General features: G+C 38.7%; 2 protein-coding genes across 2 annotated transcripts in view; one reads left to right on the top strand and one right to left on the bottom strand.

The window, feature by feature from the left end:
• The window catches only part of uba7 (ubiquitin-like modifier activating enzyme 7), a 42,790-nt gene extending 35,606 nt beyond the window's left edge, over window positions 1–7,184 (top strand). Inside the window, exons 22-24 of the mRNA XM_053498813.1 lie at window positions 4,112–4,213; window positions 4,638–4,729; window positions 6,364–7,184. Of these exons, the coding sequence (XP_053354788.1) occupies window positions 4,112–4,213; window positions 4,638–4,729; window positions 6,364–6,496 (327 nt within the window). The 3' untranslated portion in view covers window positions 6,497–7,184. The remainder of the gene's footprint in view (window positions 1–4,111; window positions 4,214–4,637; window positions 4,730–6,363) is intronic.
• Window positions 7,185–9,695: 2,511 nt separating this feature from the next.
• Window positions 9,696–12,402, bottom strand: inka1b (inka box actin regulator 1b). Its single transcript, XM_053499008.1, has 3 exons — window positions 12,342–12,402; window positions 12,196–12,234; window positions 9,696–10,683 (listed from the first exon to the last, which is right to left on the bottom strand). Exons 2-3 carry the CDS (start codon window positions 12,196–12,198, stop codon window positions 9,796–9,798), a joined length of 891 nt encoding a protein of 296 aa, XP_053354983.1. The 5' UTR covers window positions 12,199–12,234; window positions 12,342–12,402; the 3' UTR covers window positions 9,696–9,795.
• Window positions 12,403–16,383: the final 3,981 nt, after the last annotated feature.

The following is a 16,383-nucleotide window of genomic DNA, read 5'->3' as shown; positions in this document are numbered from 1 at the left end:
TGTCTGGATTCCGGTGTTCTTGCTTATTTTTAAACCCCTGCGGAGTGAGTAGAGTAGTTGGCATCACATTCCCTTATGTGTGGCTGCTGAACCTCAGCTCTGGTTGGCTGCAAATGCTCCATGGCATTCCTTGATGAAGTGCATGGCGAAAGTCCAACCTATCCTACAAACAATCTCTTCCTGAAAGAGTTAGCGAGCACATCGTGGATATGATTATTATTATTTTTTACTCTGTCAAAATGCATTATGAATGAATGTTCAATTGATTTAATCAGGAATAGAAAAGTACACAGTGACTGATTCTAATGTAAATAGTACAAAGAATATAATATTCTATTCCTGGATTACTGTGTCAACAAATAGAGACTCTGAGAAACCTTAGGAGAGTTTATTCTTCTCTAAATTGCATCAAGGTCACATTTAGCAAGTGTATCAAACAAAAATATATGACGAGTAATTGTATACCAGCACAATGACTGGAAGGTTAGAAGTTTAATTTCACCCCACCTACAGTATGCTCAATTAGAGCTTCTTTGTTTGTAGGTTGCACTTAATACAAAAATAAACCTCTCGATATGTAAAGTATATATATATAGCAAAAAAAGAAACGTTCAACTGTTTTTACTTTCAGTAAACTTAATGTGTAAATATTTGTATGAACACTAAAAGAGTCAACACCATAAGACATGAACTAAAAATGTTTCACAATGTGTCCCTGAATGAAGGGAGGCTCAAAATCAAAAGTACCAGTCAGTATGTGGTGTGGCCACCAGCTGCTTGAAGTACTGCAGTGCATCTCCTCCTCATGGACTGCCTATTGCGGACAGTCTGAGCACTGATGGAGGGATTGTGTGTTCCTGATGTGACTCGGACAGTTGTTGTGGCCATCCTGTACCTGTCACGCAGGTGTGATATTCGGATGTACCGATCCTGTGCAGGTGTTGTTACACGTGGTCTTCCACTGCGAGGATGATCAGCTGTCCTTTCTGTCTCCCTGTAGCGCTGTCTTAGGCGTCTCACAGTGCGGATATGGCAAGTTATTGCCCTAGCCACATCAGCAGTCCTCATGCCTCCCTGCAGCATGCCTAATGCACGTTCACGCAGATGAGCAGAGACCCTGGGCATCTTTTTTTGGGTGTTTTTCACAATCAGTAGACAAGTCTCTTTAGTGTCCTGCGTTTTTAGAACTGTGACCTTAAATGCCTACTTTCTGTAAGCTGTTAAGGTCTTAACGACCATTCCACAGGTGCATGTAAATTAATTGATTATGGTTAATTGAACATGCATGGAAAACATTGTTTAAACCCTTTACAATGAAGATCTGTAAAGTTATTTGGGTTTTTACAACATTATTGTTGAAATACACAGTCCTGAAAAAGGGACGTTTCTTTTTTGCTGAGTATATATACACTCACCTAAAGTATTATTAGGAACACCTGTTCAATTTTTCATTAATGCAATTATCTAATCAGTTAATCACATGGCAGTTGCTTCAATGCATTTAGGGGTGTGTTCCTGGTCAAGACAATCTCCTGAACTCCAAACTAAATGTGCAGGCTGGTGGTGGTGGTGTAATGGTGTGGGGGATGTTTTCTTGGCACACTTTAGGCCCTTTAGTGCCAATTGGGCATCGTTTAAATGCCATGGGCTACCTGAGCATTGTTTCTGACCATGTTCATCCCTTTATGACCACCATGTACCCATCCTCTGATGGCTACTTCCAGCAGGATAATGCACCATGTCACAAAGCTCGAATCATTTCAAATTGGTTTCTTGAACATGACAATGAGTTCACTGTACTAAAATGGCCCCCACAGTCACCAGATCTCAATCCAATAGAGCATCTTTGGGATGTGGTGGAACGGGAGCTTCGTGCCCTGGATGTGCATCCCACAAATCTCCATCAACTGCAAGATGCTATCCTATTAATATGGGTCAACATTTCTAAAGAATGCTTTCAGCACCTTGTTGAATCAATGCCACGTAGAATTACGGCAGTTCTGAAGGCAAAAGGGGGTCAAACACTGTATTAGTATGGTGTTCCTGATAATCCTTTAGGTGAGTGTATATATATATATATATATATATATATACTCACCTAAAGGATTTTGGCATGCTTTCTTATTATAACGATTCTTATTATAACAGAAACTAGCCAGTCATGCTCTATACTGTATTCAGACTTCTGTATCCAGGCTAAAGAAATCACCATAAGAAAAAAATAGTGGAGGATACAAGACTCAAAACACATCTGAGAGACACAGAGAGCCACTGATCAGCCATTATATTCAAATTACATTCTCTCTTTCTCTCTCTCTCTCTCTCTCTCTCTCTCATATATATATGTATATATGTATTATATATATAAGTATATATATATAAGTTTTTAAGAAACATTATTTACAATTTGTTGCAACCATTGTTGTTTTTTTCCAAACAAACCAGTCAAACATATTCTGCTGTAAATTGTATTAAATCAAAATAATTTCGTCACGAAAGAATCGCATCAAGAAAAAAAACATCATCCCATCACTAAGGTTAAGGGCTGATGCAAGTATCAGGAGAAAGCCTATGCTGCAGAAGAAAGCTTCACCGCTCCAAGCTCCGCAGTACAAACCTGAGCTCGTGTTACTGCCTGTAAGAAATCCTGCCTTAGCTGACTACTCCAAATTACTAGTATGTGTGCATGAGTATGAGTGGAGTGTCTATTCCTGTATACAAGAGTGTACGTGTCTACTGGCTAGACTCCAAATTCACCACTGTTCTGACTCTAAGCTGTTGCTAAAGATGAACACATGAATGTATGATTAATGCCGTGTGCTTATGGGGGCTTCGATAATCTGAATGTCTGCTAAGTAGAGACACATTTGTGTATAAGACTGTGTATCATACAATCATCTGTTTTTGGAATGAATGGTGCTCTTAATGTGTGTACGCTTTCTCTCTCTCTCTCTCACTCACTCTCACACACACACACACACACAGTTAAATAAATGAGCGGGTCTGGAGTCAACAGGTGTCTGGTGTCAACACTGAGGTTAATGGGCAGGTGCTGCAGTAAGATGAAACCTACTGATTGAACCAAGAAGTTTGGTTTGAGATAAAGTGATACAGCTTTACAAAGATATAAGATTTGTGTCTTGATTGTTTTTTGTTTTTTGCTAGTTGTAATCAATGTTAAAAAAAATCTGGCAGCTGGAAAGAGTAGGAAAATAAATGCTAAACTGTGTTTTATGACTGTGTTCTTTGATAGACTTTATGTGTAGCTGGATTTCGCCAAGTGTGTGTTGTTGGCCAGAATCAAGCACATCCTGTGGAGCTGGGCACAGGCCTGGATGTGTAATAATTTGTTCCACGCTGTCAGCCAAATCGGCACAGACGCTCTTTCAGACGCAAATGTTCTGCATGAATGCTGAGCGTTATCCAGATATATACAGAACATTTGTGACATAGAATTACTTCATTATTCTCTGTTGCATGTGAGATCAACATATCCAGCTCGAGTTAGATGAAAATTTTTTTAAATAAATAAATAATTTAACCATTTTTAGAATAATAATATTATCATAACATTATTTTAGATTTTTAAACGGTTTACAGAAGAACAGAGTTAATGTAAGATTTCAGCATTGATCTTCTTATTTAATAACTTAAATTGCTCTATTCATGAGAACTAGAAGTGCCTAGCTGGTGTTTTCCATGGAAGGTCTGTTGTATGTTTGACTTTTTTTCCCCCTTCAGCTTGAATTAGATCATTTTGTATTTCCAGCCACATATTCTTTTTACTGTGGTCTAACATTACCGCTCCCTTATGTTGTGACCTCGGGGCCCTGTGAGGACTGTGTCTTGGCCTCTCTCCAGACTTGTGGATGAACAATTATACCATTAACATGATAGAATGTCATTCTAAAGTTTTTCCTTTGTCATTTTTTTCTGCTCTGCTCCCACTCATTCCTTCGCTCGTTACATCCCCAGTCTCCTCTGACATCATTTTACAAAGAAATTCGTTCACTTCACAGAACCAGATTAAACATGCTCGTGTTCGTTCCTGATATGCCTGCTGTGAAGTCTGCTTGTGTGCTACGAACTGATGTCTCGTGTCTCTCGGCAGGTTGCGGGGAAAGAGTACTCCCTTTGGGATGCGCTCCTGGTGCAGGGAAGAAAAGAAGGACAGGAGGAAATGACAGTGGAAGAGCTGCTGAAACATGTCAAGGTTAAAGCAGAACCTCTCAACCACCACCTTCCCACCACACACACATACTCACAAGCACACTAATCTATTCGAGCTGAATATCACATCAAACCACACACAGATCATTGAAGGCTATCAAGTGCCTAAGCTGTTTCCTTCCTTCCTTCAGCACCCAGTTTCAAGATGCCCCACTTCCCTAGTGACCCCATTTTCCTTCTCAACAGGGCAAGCTGATACATTTCACAAAAATGCACACGTCCACACACACACACACACACACACACACACACACACACACACACACAACACTGAATTTTGTAGGGAATTAGTTTACTTTGAGAGCTCTGATCATCTGAATAAGACAATTTATAGTATGATTTAAAATGTTTTGCTGCAATTCAAAATGCTGTAAAAATATTGTTATGTTGTTTTCTTTAAATTTCAGGAGAAGTATAACTTGACCATCACAGCTCTGTTTTACGGAACTGCAGTGTTGTTCGCTGATTACTTCAATCACACAGATCGACTTAAACAGAGGTGGGGATTCTCTTCACATTTCCTTATATATATATATATATATATATATATATATATATATATATATATATATATATATACCGTCCCTCATGCCCTAAGTCTCCTGGGATAGGCCCCAGGCCCCCCACAGCCCTGTATACAGGATAAAGCAGTATAGATGATGAGATGAGGTGAGATGAGATATATACAGCTCTGAAAAAAGAAAAATAAGAGACCACTGCAATTTACTCCAGAAACCTTCTGGAATGTCATCAAGAGAAAGATGGATGGTCACAAACCATCAAGCGAAGCTGATCTGTTTACTTCTTTGCAAAAAGCGAAGAGTGGTATAATGTTACCCAACAGCAATGTGAAAAACTGGTGGGAAGCATGCCAAAATGCATGAAAGCTAATTGCAAACTGGGGTTATTCCACCAAGTACTGATTTTTTCATGTTATTTATCCAAAGCATTAACACAATTTGTTTAAAAATTATTTGCATTTTGTTTTATTTGAGTTATTAAAGCTCTGCAAATACTGCATGATCTTGGGTTATTTTGCTGTGTTGTTGTAATTTCCTTTAAAGATACACTATAAATAACAATAGATTATTTTGCAGTGGGCTCTTATTTTTTCCCAGAGCTGTATATATATATATATAATTTATTCATTTATTGATTCATTTATTAATTCAAAATATTATTTGTGAATGCCAATGTACATAAAAGCCTTCCATTACCTTTGCACATTTGTAAAAATGATTTTAACTCGTCTTTAATATTTTAATTTTATTAATGGAATTGATATAAGTGTTTAATGGGGTACAGGACTCAGAATGAATGTAAGTTTAGCAGTTTTGGCCAGAATAAAATGTGATTAAAGATTTAGCAGGTCCTTGGGCAGCAGTTGTGTAATTAAACCACAATGTACTGTACTGTACTGTGAAACATGAATGGTATCATAATATTAAAGCTTTTCCATTGCTCACACACATCCATTATGAGCAGTATGTGGAATCTGGATGTAATGGCAGATCACCACCTTCCTTAGGGACTGTGTGTGTCGCAGCAGCTTTTAAAGATGAGCAGCTTAATAATTACCAGTCATCGTCTTAACCCTCCCGTCTTTGCACCTGTCGAAAAAGCTCCAGCTTCTGTCAGCGATCCCTTTCCTGTCCCTTTCCGGGTATCGTCTTTGCAGGCAAACGTGAGGACAAATCAGTCAGAGCCATTTGTAGCTTCTGTACCAAGTGTTGTGCCCTCCCTACACTCCAACAGGAGCGGCTATATCCTGTCTGCTACAGTATGTTCACACATTTGTGTTTGCCAGTGAATGTGAAAGGGTTAGAGCGGTAACGCCAAGGGAAAGCTTATGTAACACCTCATTCAGGAACACACTTTCAGATTCAGGTGTCCAGTAACTTTCATTTGCTCGTACTCTTAATAGATTTTTCCAAATAGTTTACTACACGGCTGCAGGAAATTCTGCATGGAAAATCAGCAACATAACAGAGACTTCCTCTGTTTTCCTGGCATGATGGTGACCTCCCTCTCCCTCTGTGATCATTTACAGCACAAATATTCTCCATGTGAGCCCAGAATGCAGTTTACAGTGGTAGTAGTCTCCTCCTGAGAGAAGTGTTTTGTTTTCTGCAGAGTGTCAGAAGTTGTCCAGATGGTCACCAAGACTGGGATTCCAGCTCACAAGCAGATGCTGGAGATCATTCCCACTTTTGCTGAGGATGAGGACTGTGAGAAGGTTCCACCAATTAGGTACCTCTTTAGATGAGGTCAGCATGATGGGGAAAGCAAAATAAAGTATCAAATTGTTCTAATGAACTGAACTTTATATAACCTCTTTAATTATTTGTATACACTAAAGTTTGGTTGATCAGTTGTCTTTCTCTCTATCTCTTAGGTTTATGAATTTTGAAATATTTTACATAAAAAAAGAAAATGTTTCGTATCTTAAAGATTTCTTATTTAAGATTCTGCACTCTTTGCAGTTTAAATTCAAGCAAATGTGTAATATTAACTATGTTAACTGTTTAAAAATAGATCAAATGCTTTTGTACACGCCTGTGGGATCCATGACAGCTCAAGTGCATTTGCCATTAAAGCAAAAAAGGGACGTACCAACCACTAAAAACGTGTGTTAATATTTCAAAGATTCTAAATTTTACTTAAGTTGCTGTCGGTAATCTTAAACATAATGGGGATTATATGGATTGATAAGGGCCTGATGATTTCTTAACCAAGTATAGTATACCAATAATAATCATCAAAAACAGCAATTTAAATAAAAATAAAACAGGAATTAGATAGTTGTTGATTGCATTGTATGCCCTCTATATACAGTAGTGAGACACTGTAACAGCTGTAACGATGCCACTTTTCACCTCAGTCTTTTGTTATGCACCTCCTGACACACACCGCATTGAAGCAATGTAAAGACAATAAAAACTACTCTAATCTTGTCTGCTCCGTTTTATTTAAAGGTGTTTTATTAAGTTTTATATTGTTAATACTCTTCTTTGTTATCATATCTTGCACTTGTGGAAGCAGGAAGGTGGAAACATGCATACTTAGTAATTATATTGAGAATGGCTGAAATAATGGCATAACTAAATCATAGCATGGTCATGTGCATTTTCCCCAGGTTTGTGGGCTTGTCAGTGATGTTTAAGTACAACCAGGAAATAAAATCGCTCTGGACCAGGGCATTGTTACATCAGTGTACCATATGTTTTATCATGTACAGCATCAAAACATCTTAATAGCTGATTTTCAACCTTAAATCATGCATATTGCTTGATATGAGTCAGTGTCATAGGATGGCAAATATTTTATGGCTCACTGGATTCTTAAATCTGAAAGGTATATATAACAGCATGGCTCTTTAAATAGTTCTGGGTGTCATTTCAAGTATTATCATTTTAATTTCTATATTGATAGTTTCTACACAGGAAGTTGGTACACATAATCTAAGCCTTATAATTAATGCATTTTTAAAAACCGTTATAATTTACAAAATAAAAGTCTTATCAAAGCTTTTCACAAGGATATGTGTACTTCCACTTGTCAGTGCTTTATGATGTCAGTACGATTTGGGGCAGAAATGACTTTGGTTCCTACAATGCCTACAATGGAACTGGATCTCATTAGTTTCAAGGACATTTCACAATATTACATATAACTATAAATGTTAATGTCGGTAACATATTTAATAAAACTTTTAAAAAATAAAATGAGTATTCAATCAGAGATATAAAAGGGTATGCTTTGGGGTGGTAATCACCCTCAGCTTCATGTTGAGCCACATCACTCCCATTCACCCCTTGTGGGTTTCTTTCATGTAACATTACTTTATTCTTCGCATACGGAACGTCTACTCATCAGACCATTCATTTATGCCAGGGGATGAAGTTGAAATCAGTGATGTGGTCTACTTTAACTCAAACTAAGTCTAAAGTCAACCTTCTAAAAGACCTCAACATCTGAATCTGTTTTAAGAGAATCATGTGTATGCGCGCATGTGATGGATTGCATTTTTTTTAAAGAGGTTAAGTGAGTTTGTTCAAGGTTCAAGCATTATTTTTTACCATCTGGACCCAGTAGACTGATCCAGCCACACTCCCCCCAATCTCAGAACACACAATGAACTTCTCACTGACGAGCCACGCAGGAGTGCAAAAAAAAACCCCACTACAGGCGTCTCTGATGAGGTGTTGACATGATCATCCTCTTCATCCTTAAACGTAAACAAAACTGTGGGGTTCCCTTCTTCCTTTAAAACTTGTAGCCAAGCAGACGAGCCATCAGCAGACCTGACATGACCACAGGTTTAATTACATTAGCACACAGCTGCATTGGCACAGTGAAACTAACACACAGTTGCTATGACAGCTGTGTACATACATTTCATGGCTGTAATTTCAATTGTGGCCTTTTTCCCTCTATGTACGAATAAATGGAATTGGTTTGTTATAGGTACACATGGGCGGCACAGTGGGGTAGTTTAATAGCACTGTCGCCTTGCAGCTCCAGGGTCCAGGCCCGATTCCCACCTCTGTGTGCGTGAAGTTTGCATGATACCCCTGTGCTTGGTGGGTTTCCTCCGGGTACTCCGGGTTCCGCCAAGAATCCAAGGACATACAGTTTAGGCTAATTGATGATTACAAATTGCCCATAGTTTGTGAGTGTGTATCCTGTGATGGATTGGCACCCTATTCAGGGTGTACCCTAAGTCTTCTGGGATAGGCTCCAAACCCCCCATGACCCTGAATACAGGCTAAAGCAGTATAGACGAGTGAGTGAGTGAGTAAGTAGGTACTTAGGGCTGTTCAGGGCATGGAGTTTGCATGTCCTCCCCGTGTTTAGTGGGTTTCCTTCGGGTACTCCAGTTTCCTCCCACAGTCCAAAGATATGCAGGTTAGGCCAATTAGGCGTTCTCAAATTCCCCGTCATGTGTGAATATGTGTGCGAGTGTGTGCATCGCGATGGATTGGCACCCTGTCCAAGTGTGTACCCTGCCTTGTGCCATAAGCCTCCTGGGATAGGCTCCAGGTCCCACGCGATCCTGAATACAGGATAAAGCGGTATAGAAGATGAGTGAGTGTCAAGAACCCACGGGATAAGGACAAAAGATCTGTTGGCCGACGAGACAATCAATTGATAGTGAGACTAATGGAGCAATGGAAAAGGGTCCAGACTGACACCATTCCAGGGTGAGATGGAAAGCACATGAAGGAAGCACCCATCACACCTATTGCCCAATGTACACCTCCAAGCATAAGTGTAAATCTGCTATAGCACAGACACGCCTGAACTCAGACAAGGATTATAATCAGATCCCATTTTCATATCATTGACTTACTTATTTCTGTGAGTGTCAGAATGCATAAGGATTTGGAAAGTATTAATTTCAGGTGACAAGCTTTACATGCTTAAAATAAATTTTCCAAGTCTTTGTAACATTGTAGCTTTTATTTTACTTCACATGTTATTTACACATACTTTTATAAAAAAAAAAAAAATTCTGCACATTCTCATCCTGTCTCAAAGTCCTTATGTAGTTATAGGGAGGCCTCAGATATAGCCAATAATGTCATTGCATATAATAGGCTGTCTGCTTCCACTCTTCATGAGGGCACTGAACTGGTAAAAGTCTGTTTCCAGCTGATGCAGCCCAGTGTGTGACTGGTGAAAGAAGGGCTTTGGAATCTGAAACCCAACAGGACATGACATCCTCTTTGTGCAAGGTTCTGCAGACTTTCCTCTTCCTTCTATTCCTTTGGACATGATAGCTAGTTTCCGTCTCACGTTAACCAGAAAGTCTTTGGCTAGTTTGCTGCTTGGGTTGGGCTTTAAATCAGCCACGTCAGGACACTCAGGAAGGTCCATCCAGTTTTTAATGAGATCTGCAAAGCTGTTGTCTCCCAGCACGAGAGGCTGCCTGTTGCGGCCTCTTGTCAACAGGGATGTGGTCCAGTCCTCAGGTCCACTAGCCTCAAATGACGTCCAGCGTTCCAGGCACGCATCAGAGGTCGATTTGGGACGAATGCGGTTAGTGCGGACACAGGCAGAGGATGAAACGCGGACATTCCTTGTCCGCCGCAGGACCACACCCTCATCCTGCCAAGAAGCCTCAGAATATCCTGAATCGAAGTCTACACTCTGTTCACTACAAGGCGAACCTTGAGGCAGATGTCCGACTGCATCTTCCTCATCCTGCTCTTCCTCTAATGGACTCGCCAAACAGCAAGCCGAGTCGTAAGTGCTGCCATCGCTGGACTGGGAGATCCGAAGACGAGCCAGGCGTTCCCGCTGTTGTGCTCTCCGATGGCAAGCTCGTGTCACTGCATATGAGCATTTCTTTGGTTCACCGGGCTCCTGCAGCTTCTTCAGGTCTTGCATCGATCGTATCATGTACCGCATCTGGTCCCTGAAGCAGTCACCCGAATTCCTCACACACAACTGTTTAAAAGAAGGACAAAAAGAAAGGAGGGTTTTTAAAACAAAGCAGCTTCAGAACATATATGTCCATTACATGACTAATCTTTTCCATTGATTCACATTAAAGGAGTTCAAAGTTAGCTAGTACTTTGAGCAGCTGCACTTAACAAGCTTTAGAGCAGATAACCACAGAACATTTGGCATCCATATAAAGACAACCAGACATTTTAGTAGGAGAAAAGTTAAACAACAGTGCGAGCGTGTAAGATTCAGCGCACAGGGAATGCAGTCATATCCGAGTCGGCTGTGGGAGCAGGATGTGAGCACGATACCCCCCTGTCTCCTCGACAGGAGAGGAAAAGGTGGAAGAAAGTAAAGCATGACAAAGCCCTGTACCACATGCCCGCAGGTCATTAGGGGAAATGACATCACTTTTAACAACACTGTACAATGCAGGTCATAGTTCATAGTGAAGAATAGATTCTTGATTTAAGACTGGGGGGCAAAAACAGCGCTCAATCTAATAACAACGCATATATAATTTAAAAAGTTTTGAACAACAAAAAAACATTTCCGAATCCAAATACACTCTTGACTCATGACCATAGACTGCAACTAACCAAGAACTCTGAAACTAAAAAGCAGCAGAGGGCTTTTCTAAACTCTCCCTAAACTCTAGATCTGTTTTTCTTTCACTTGCAATTATGTGCCACTGGTATTTTTGTAGAAAGCCGATGACTTGCATCAGTACAGTTAGTTTACAGCCCGCGGTGAGACCTAAGGCAGTTTGGAGACCACTCCGGGCTGTTATCACAGCTGTAAGGAATTAACTATTCGGCTCTAAATGAGATCGAACCAGCTGTGGTTTACAACAGCATAAAATCGATACAGTTGGCTGGAGGATATTTAATGAATCTCAAATGCTTTATTTCCCAATCATTTACATACATTAAAAATTTGTACTTTTAATTAAAACTATTTTTTAAATGACTTTTTAAGTCCCAAAATAAGAAAACTGACAGACTACAGTACAACTGTCTCGCAAGTGAAACCTTTAGCTTAATACTGCAGTGTGCATCGCAGGATAGAACAGTAATGAAGTCTGAGTTATGAGAAAATATTTTGCGGTTATAATTTGACCAGATGCTCTTCATTAACTGGTGATGATGGCATTATTCATCCAACCACAGAAACATCTGTTTGAAATGTGTTTGAATACTCCAGGCTTCTGAGACATTTGTATTGCAAAAGTAAAAATTTGTGCAAACAAAAAAACATATTTTTGAAGCTTTATATTGCCCTGCAAATAACTGACAAGTGGGGTTGTTGTTTTACCATTTGGTACAAAATAAACAATGTGTGTGTGTGTGTGTGTGTGTGTGTGTGTGCACGCGTGTGTTAGGAAAAATAAGAATATACTCAGCAGGCTTAAAATTAGTTTTAGCACAACACAATTAAATATGAATAAATATAAAAATAAATATGCAGTTTTAAGCAGGTTCAACATGCAGTATCTTAAAGTTAGACACTTACCATTTTGTTTCTCTCCTGAATATTATATCCTTTTAAAGTCTGTGGGAAAAGAAGAGCAAAATCAGGCATTATTTCAATTATATCCTAAATAAACACTCAGTAATGTTGAATCAGTCTTCAGGTTGCTCTGGTGTGTAAATACTAACTCGGTTATCTCGCAGTTCGGTGACTGTGAAGTTCTCAGCGTATCTGTACTCACACACACTCACACACTCCTGTTCCCCTTAAAGCTTCAGAGCGCGTGCAGCTGCGTGAGCGCGCATTTCAGCGCATCGTTCGTCTGCAGCTGCTTCAGTTTCAGCCAATCAGAGGCGACCGTCCTGTAGCCAGCCAATCAGCAGCGAGCTGAAACGTGAGCCAGAAAATAACACTTCTCACCTCGGCGAGAGAAATAAACCAACAGATTTAAATGAAGCGCGTGACAGAAAAACTTTTTTTAATCTAATAGGCTCTAGTAAAAATGTTTCACAGAATAATTTTGTCAGCTCATTTTAATTGAATGTGATTTTATTTTAAAACGATGAATTAATTACAATAATAATAATATTATTATGATTATGATTATTATTATTAAATTGATAAGGCATTTATATTTCAAGAGTGATTTTCAGTGCAAAGTGCAGTGTGCGTTTATTTTACAATCTATTTTTTTTTTTTTTGGATTTAGAAGATTTTCTTCAAACGAACATTCAATACGATAACAATATTTTAAAAAAGATTAATTTATGTACCTTCAACATTTGGTCATATGGCAGGTTGTGTGTTTTAATCGAAATTGTTTGAAATCATTGTGTTAAAGGTAGCTTTAAAGGATTTCAGTGCTTTTTTGGACATGGGGATTGTGTGAGGTTGCTTACAATACAATTGTATTGTTAATATAGAAAACTGAAACAAAACCCTATTTCGAATAGATTAACTGGATTCAAAAGTGAAAATCGCAATAAAAGGAAATCTGCGAAATATAGTGCAAATATGCCTTATATAATTTATGAAGGTGATTATTATTATTATTATTATTATTATTATTATTATATTTTACTGCTCACACTGAAAGTCGTCTTTATCTTGTAAAGACTCTAAATGCAAGGCTGGGTTTTAAAGGGAAAATGTATAGCAACACTACAAAAGTGATAGTAAACACAAATTTATTGTGAGTTTAGTTTTTCGTTATTTCCTGTTGAACGTATTGCCTCGGTCCTTCACCACCTGGACTTTTCATAAACAGAAATGTGAACGGACACTGACTGCCACCTTGTGGTTTTCTGGTGCTATTGCAGCTGAACTTGGCTTCACCTCTTCACACATACTGTGACGCGCCAATTAAACTCCTCACCAACATTAAGCAAAAATTAGTCTGCATTTATTTTAGAGCAGGGCCTTAGAGTCCGGTTCCGACCGCACGGACAGCCAATCCCGAGCCACACCGGGCTTGAATAGGAATGCAACAATATAACGTAATGAAGCGTTGGTTTCCTATCTTAAAGTAAAAATGTTATATTTGACAATAAACTGTTAGTTCTGTAGTCTGTTTGTAGATGCTGGCCAGAGATTAAGTTTAAACATAATAGTTTCTTTGTCTGATGTCATTGTCATGGCAAAGTTCACAGTCAGCGATTACTGTGTAAGAGAGGGATGGCTAACATGCAACTGTTCACAATTAGTCTTCATAACATTTGCATGCTAAATTTAAAACGTGCCATTACTTTTACTTTCAACCTGAAACTTATTTTGAATCTTTCTGACAGTGAATGCATGTTGCTTTGTAGGTGCTTCAGTGTAACTATCTGACTGCAGTCAGTGGCACTGTTTTTCACAAAACTTTACTTTTAAGTTATAAGGACGTTTAATAAAAGTAATTTGCTTATTAACAATCTTTCCAGACCTTTGGCCTTGAATAGAAAACAGATTCAGACCTTTGTGTATAAATATGAGATCCTAGAGTAAAGACTCTATAATATGACTAAATAATAAATACTATGAGTTTGTGTTCATCTGTTTCTCCAGTGTACTTTATTATTTTTATTTCTATTCTTCTTAAGTTCAAGTTCAAGTAGGCTTTTATTGTCATTCCAACCATATACAGTTCAGTACACAATACAGTATACAAAATAGAGAAAAATATAAAAAGAAAAGTGACAACAATAGACAATAAAGTGCACGTGCAAATGTGCAAACAAAGAGCTACAGAACAACGTAACACGTTGCAGTACTTTTTTTATTTTAAGTGATGAGGTATGAGTTGAGGTAGTGGTAAGAGAAACAGTAAACTTTTGACATTTCTAAGTAGCAGCAATGATTTTTAAAAAAATTGCAAGTAAAATAGAAATATTGTGCAAATATTGCAAAGAGCAGTTCAGATAGGTCGGTAAGTGGTCATAGGTATATATTAAGGTATATATTTTCAAAAATATATAAAACTATGATCCATCTATCTGTTTGTGTATTATATTTTTATATCCCTTATCCTGTGTAGGGTCATGGGGTCCTGGAGCCTATCCCAGGGAAGTTAGGGCACAAAGCAGGGTGCACCCTGGATGACGTGCCAATTCATCACAGTGTTCATAAACACCTAAGAGCAATTCCACTTCCCAGACCGAATAACTGTCCCTCATGAACAGCTAATGGCTCTGCCATTTAAATGCAATCAACTGACACTTCCACCATATGGACCTTGAACGACAAGAGGTTTGCATTTGAATGCTGATGCTCATCATCCCAACAGACTACACACAAAACAAGACAAACTGTTAAAGGATGCCTGCGAAGTGCAACTGGCCATTTCAGAACGGGTGATTTTAATCTCTTGTTCACAGACCATGCTGCTGTTATCAACACTTCAGGTCCGATCACTGACCTTTTTAAAGAGGAACATTAAATAAAATCCACTTGAGTAGGTACCTTATGGGTGAAGAAATAGCAAACAAGGCATTTTAAAGTGATGGTATTATATACTGGATGATATTTGTAATTTTGCACCGGATTTAATCTATATCATTAAAATGGCCCAAAGTTTTTGGACAACTTAAACCCAGTTGTGGGTCTCCTCCAATTTTTCCTCAGTCACACTGAACACTCGCAGCAAGGACTGGAATGCTGACTGTATGCCAGGCCTCCTCATCTTACATCAGTGTCCAAACACTCGAATGCCCTTGTGGCTAGATGAGCACATATCACACAACTCTCACTTTAGATTTGTCTGAATCTGATCCTGGGAAATCATTTGACCTTGCATTGATAGGCAGCAGTTCTGCTCTTTATACACTACCTGAATCCAATGGATTTTTATAACCTTGATTTGACATGCATGCTGTTTTAAATTAGCATTTTTATTCCTTTTCTTACTTGAAAACCATTGCCTGTACATCACTTTGTTCAGATTTTGTTTTAGATGTGATTTTAAATAAAATTTTTATTCATACTGTACCCCAGTGTATACATACAGTACAGGGTAGGTGAAAAGTAACTAAGCATTAAAAACTGGTAATACAGTCCATATTTCTAATACAAATGTATTGAAACAAATTGTGCATGTACTTTATTACTGAGGAAAATAAATGCAAGTCTTAAAATTTCAACTCGGCACCAGTGGTGTCAACCAGTTTTTTCAAACGGCCAGAGATGGAATGCACAGGAAGTTATTTGGCATATTCCTGAGAACCTCCTGAATCCGTGCCTCCAAGTCCTCCAGCGTGCAATGCTTTGTTCTGCGTTGCACCACAGGAAAACAATCACATAGAGTAAGGTCTTGGAGACCATTCTTAAGATCTGTGTCATCTCAGCCATTGTCTAGGTTTAAAAAAATACCAGTCTAAGGAGGCACACACAGTGAAAGCAAAACAGAGTGGTGTGCCATAGGGCGGTGCTTCAGTCATACTACAAGTTCTATAGCCATTAAATATTGCCTTGTTAATTTTCACCCTCCCTGTATAATAATATTATAGAAGGTTAATTGAATAATATTCTCTCTGTTCAACACCTATGAAGAGTTTGTATATAGGGCAGTGGTTCTCAAAGCCCTTTATTTTCCCTCAGATTGCATCAAGAAAAGAAAAAAAAAGAAAAGAAAAGCAATGTATCCTGGGCAAAAGGACTGCAGTGGAGGCTTGGCAGATCTTTACTAGTAACCAGAACGTTCCAAGTTCAAATCTTAAGACTGATCCATCCTGAGGCCCCACTTTGCTACTTCTG

This window comes from Clarias gariepinus, chromosome 6, assembly GCF_024256425.1.
Source record: "Clarias gariepinus isolate MV-2021 ecotype Netherlands chromosome 6, CGAR_prim_01v2, whole genome shotgun sequence".
Lineage (NCBI taxonomy): Eukaryota > Metazoa > Chordata > Actinopteri > Siluriformes > Clariidae > Clarias > Clarias gariepinus.
This window is presented reverse-complemented; position numbering and strand designations above follow the sequence as displayed.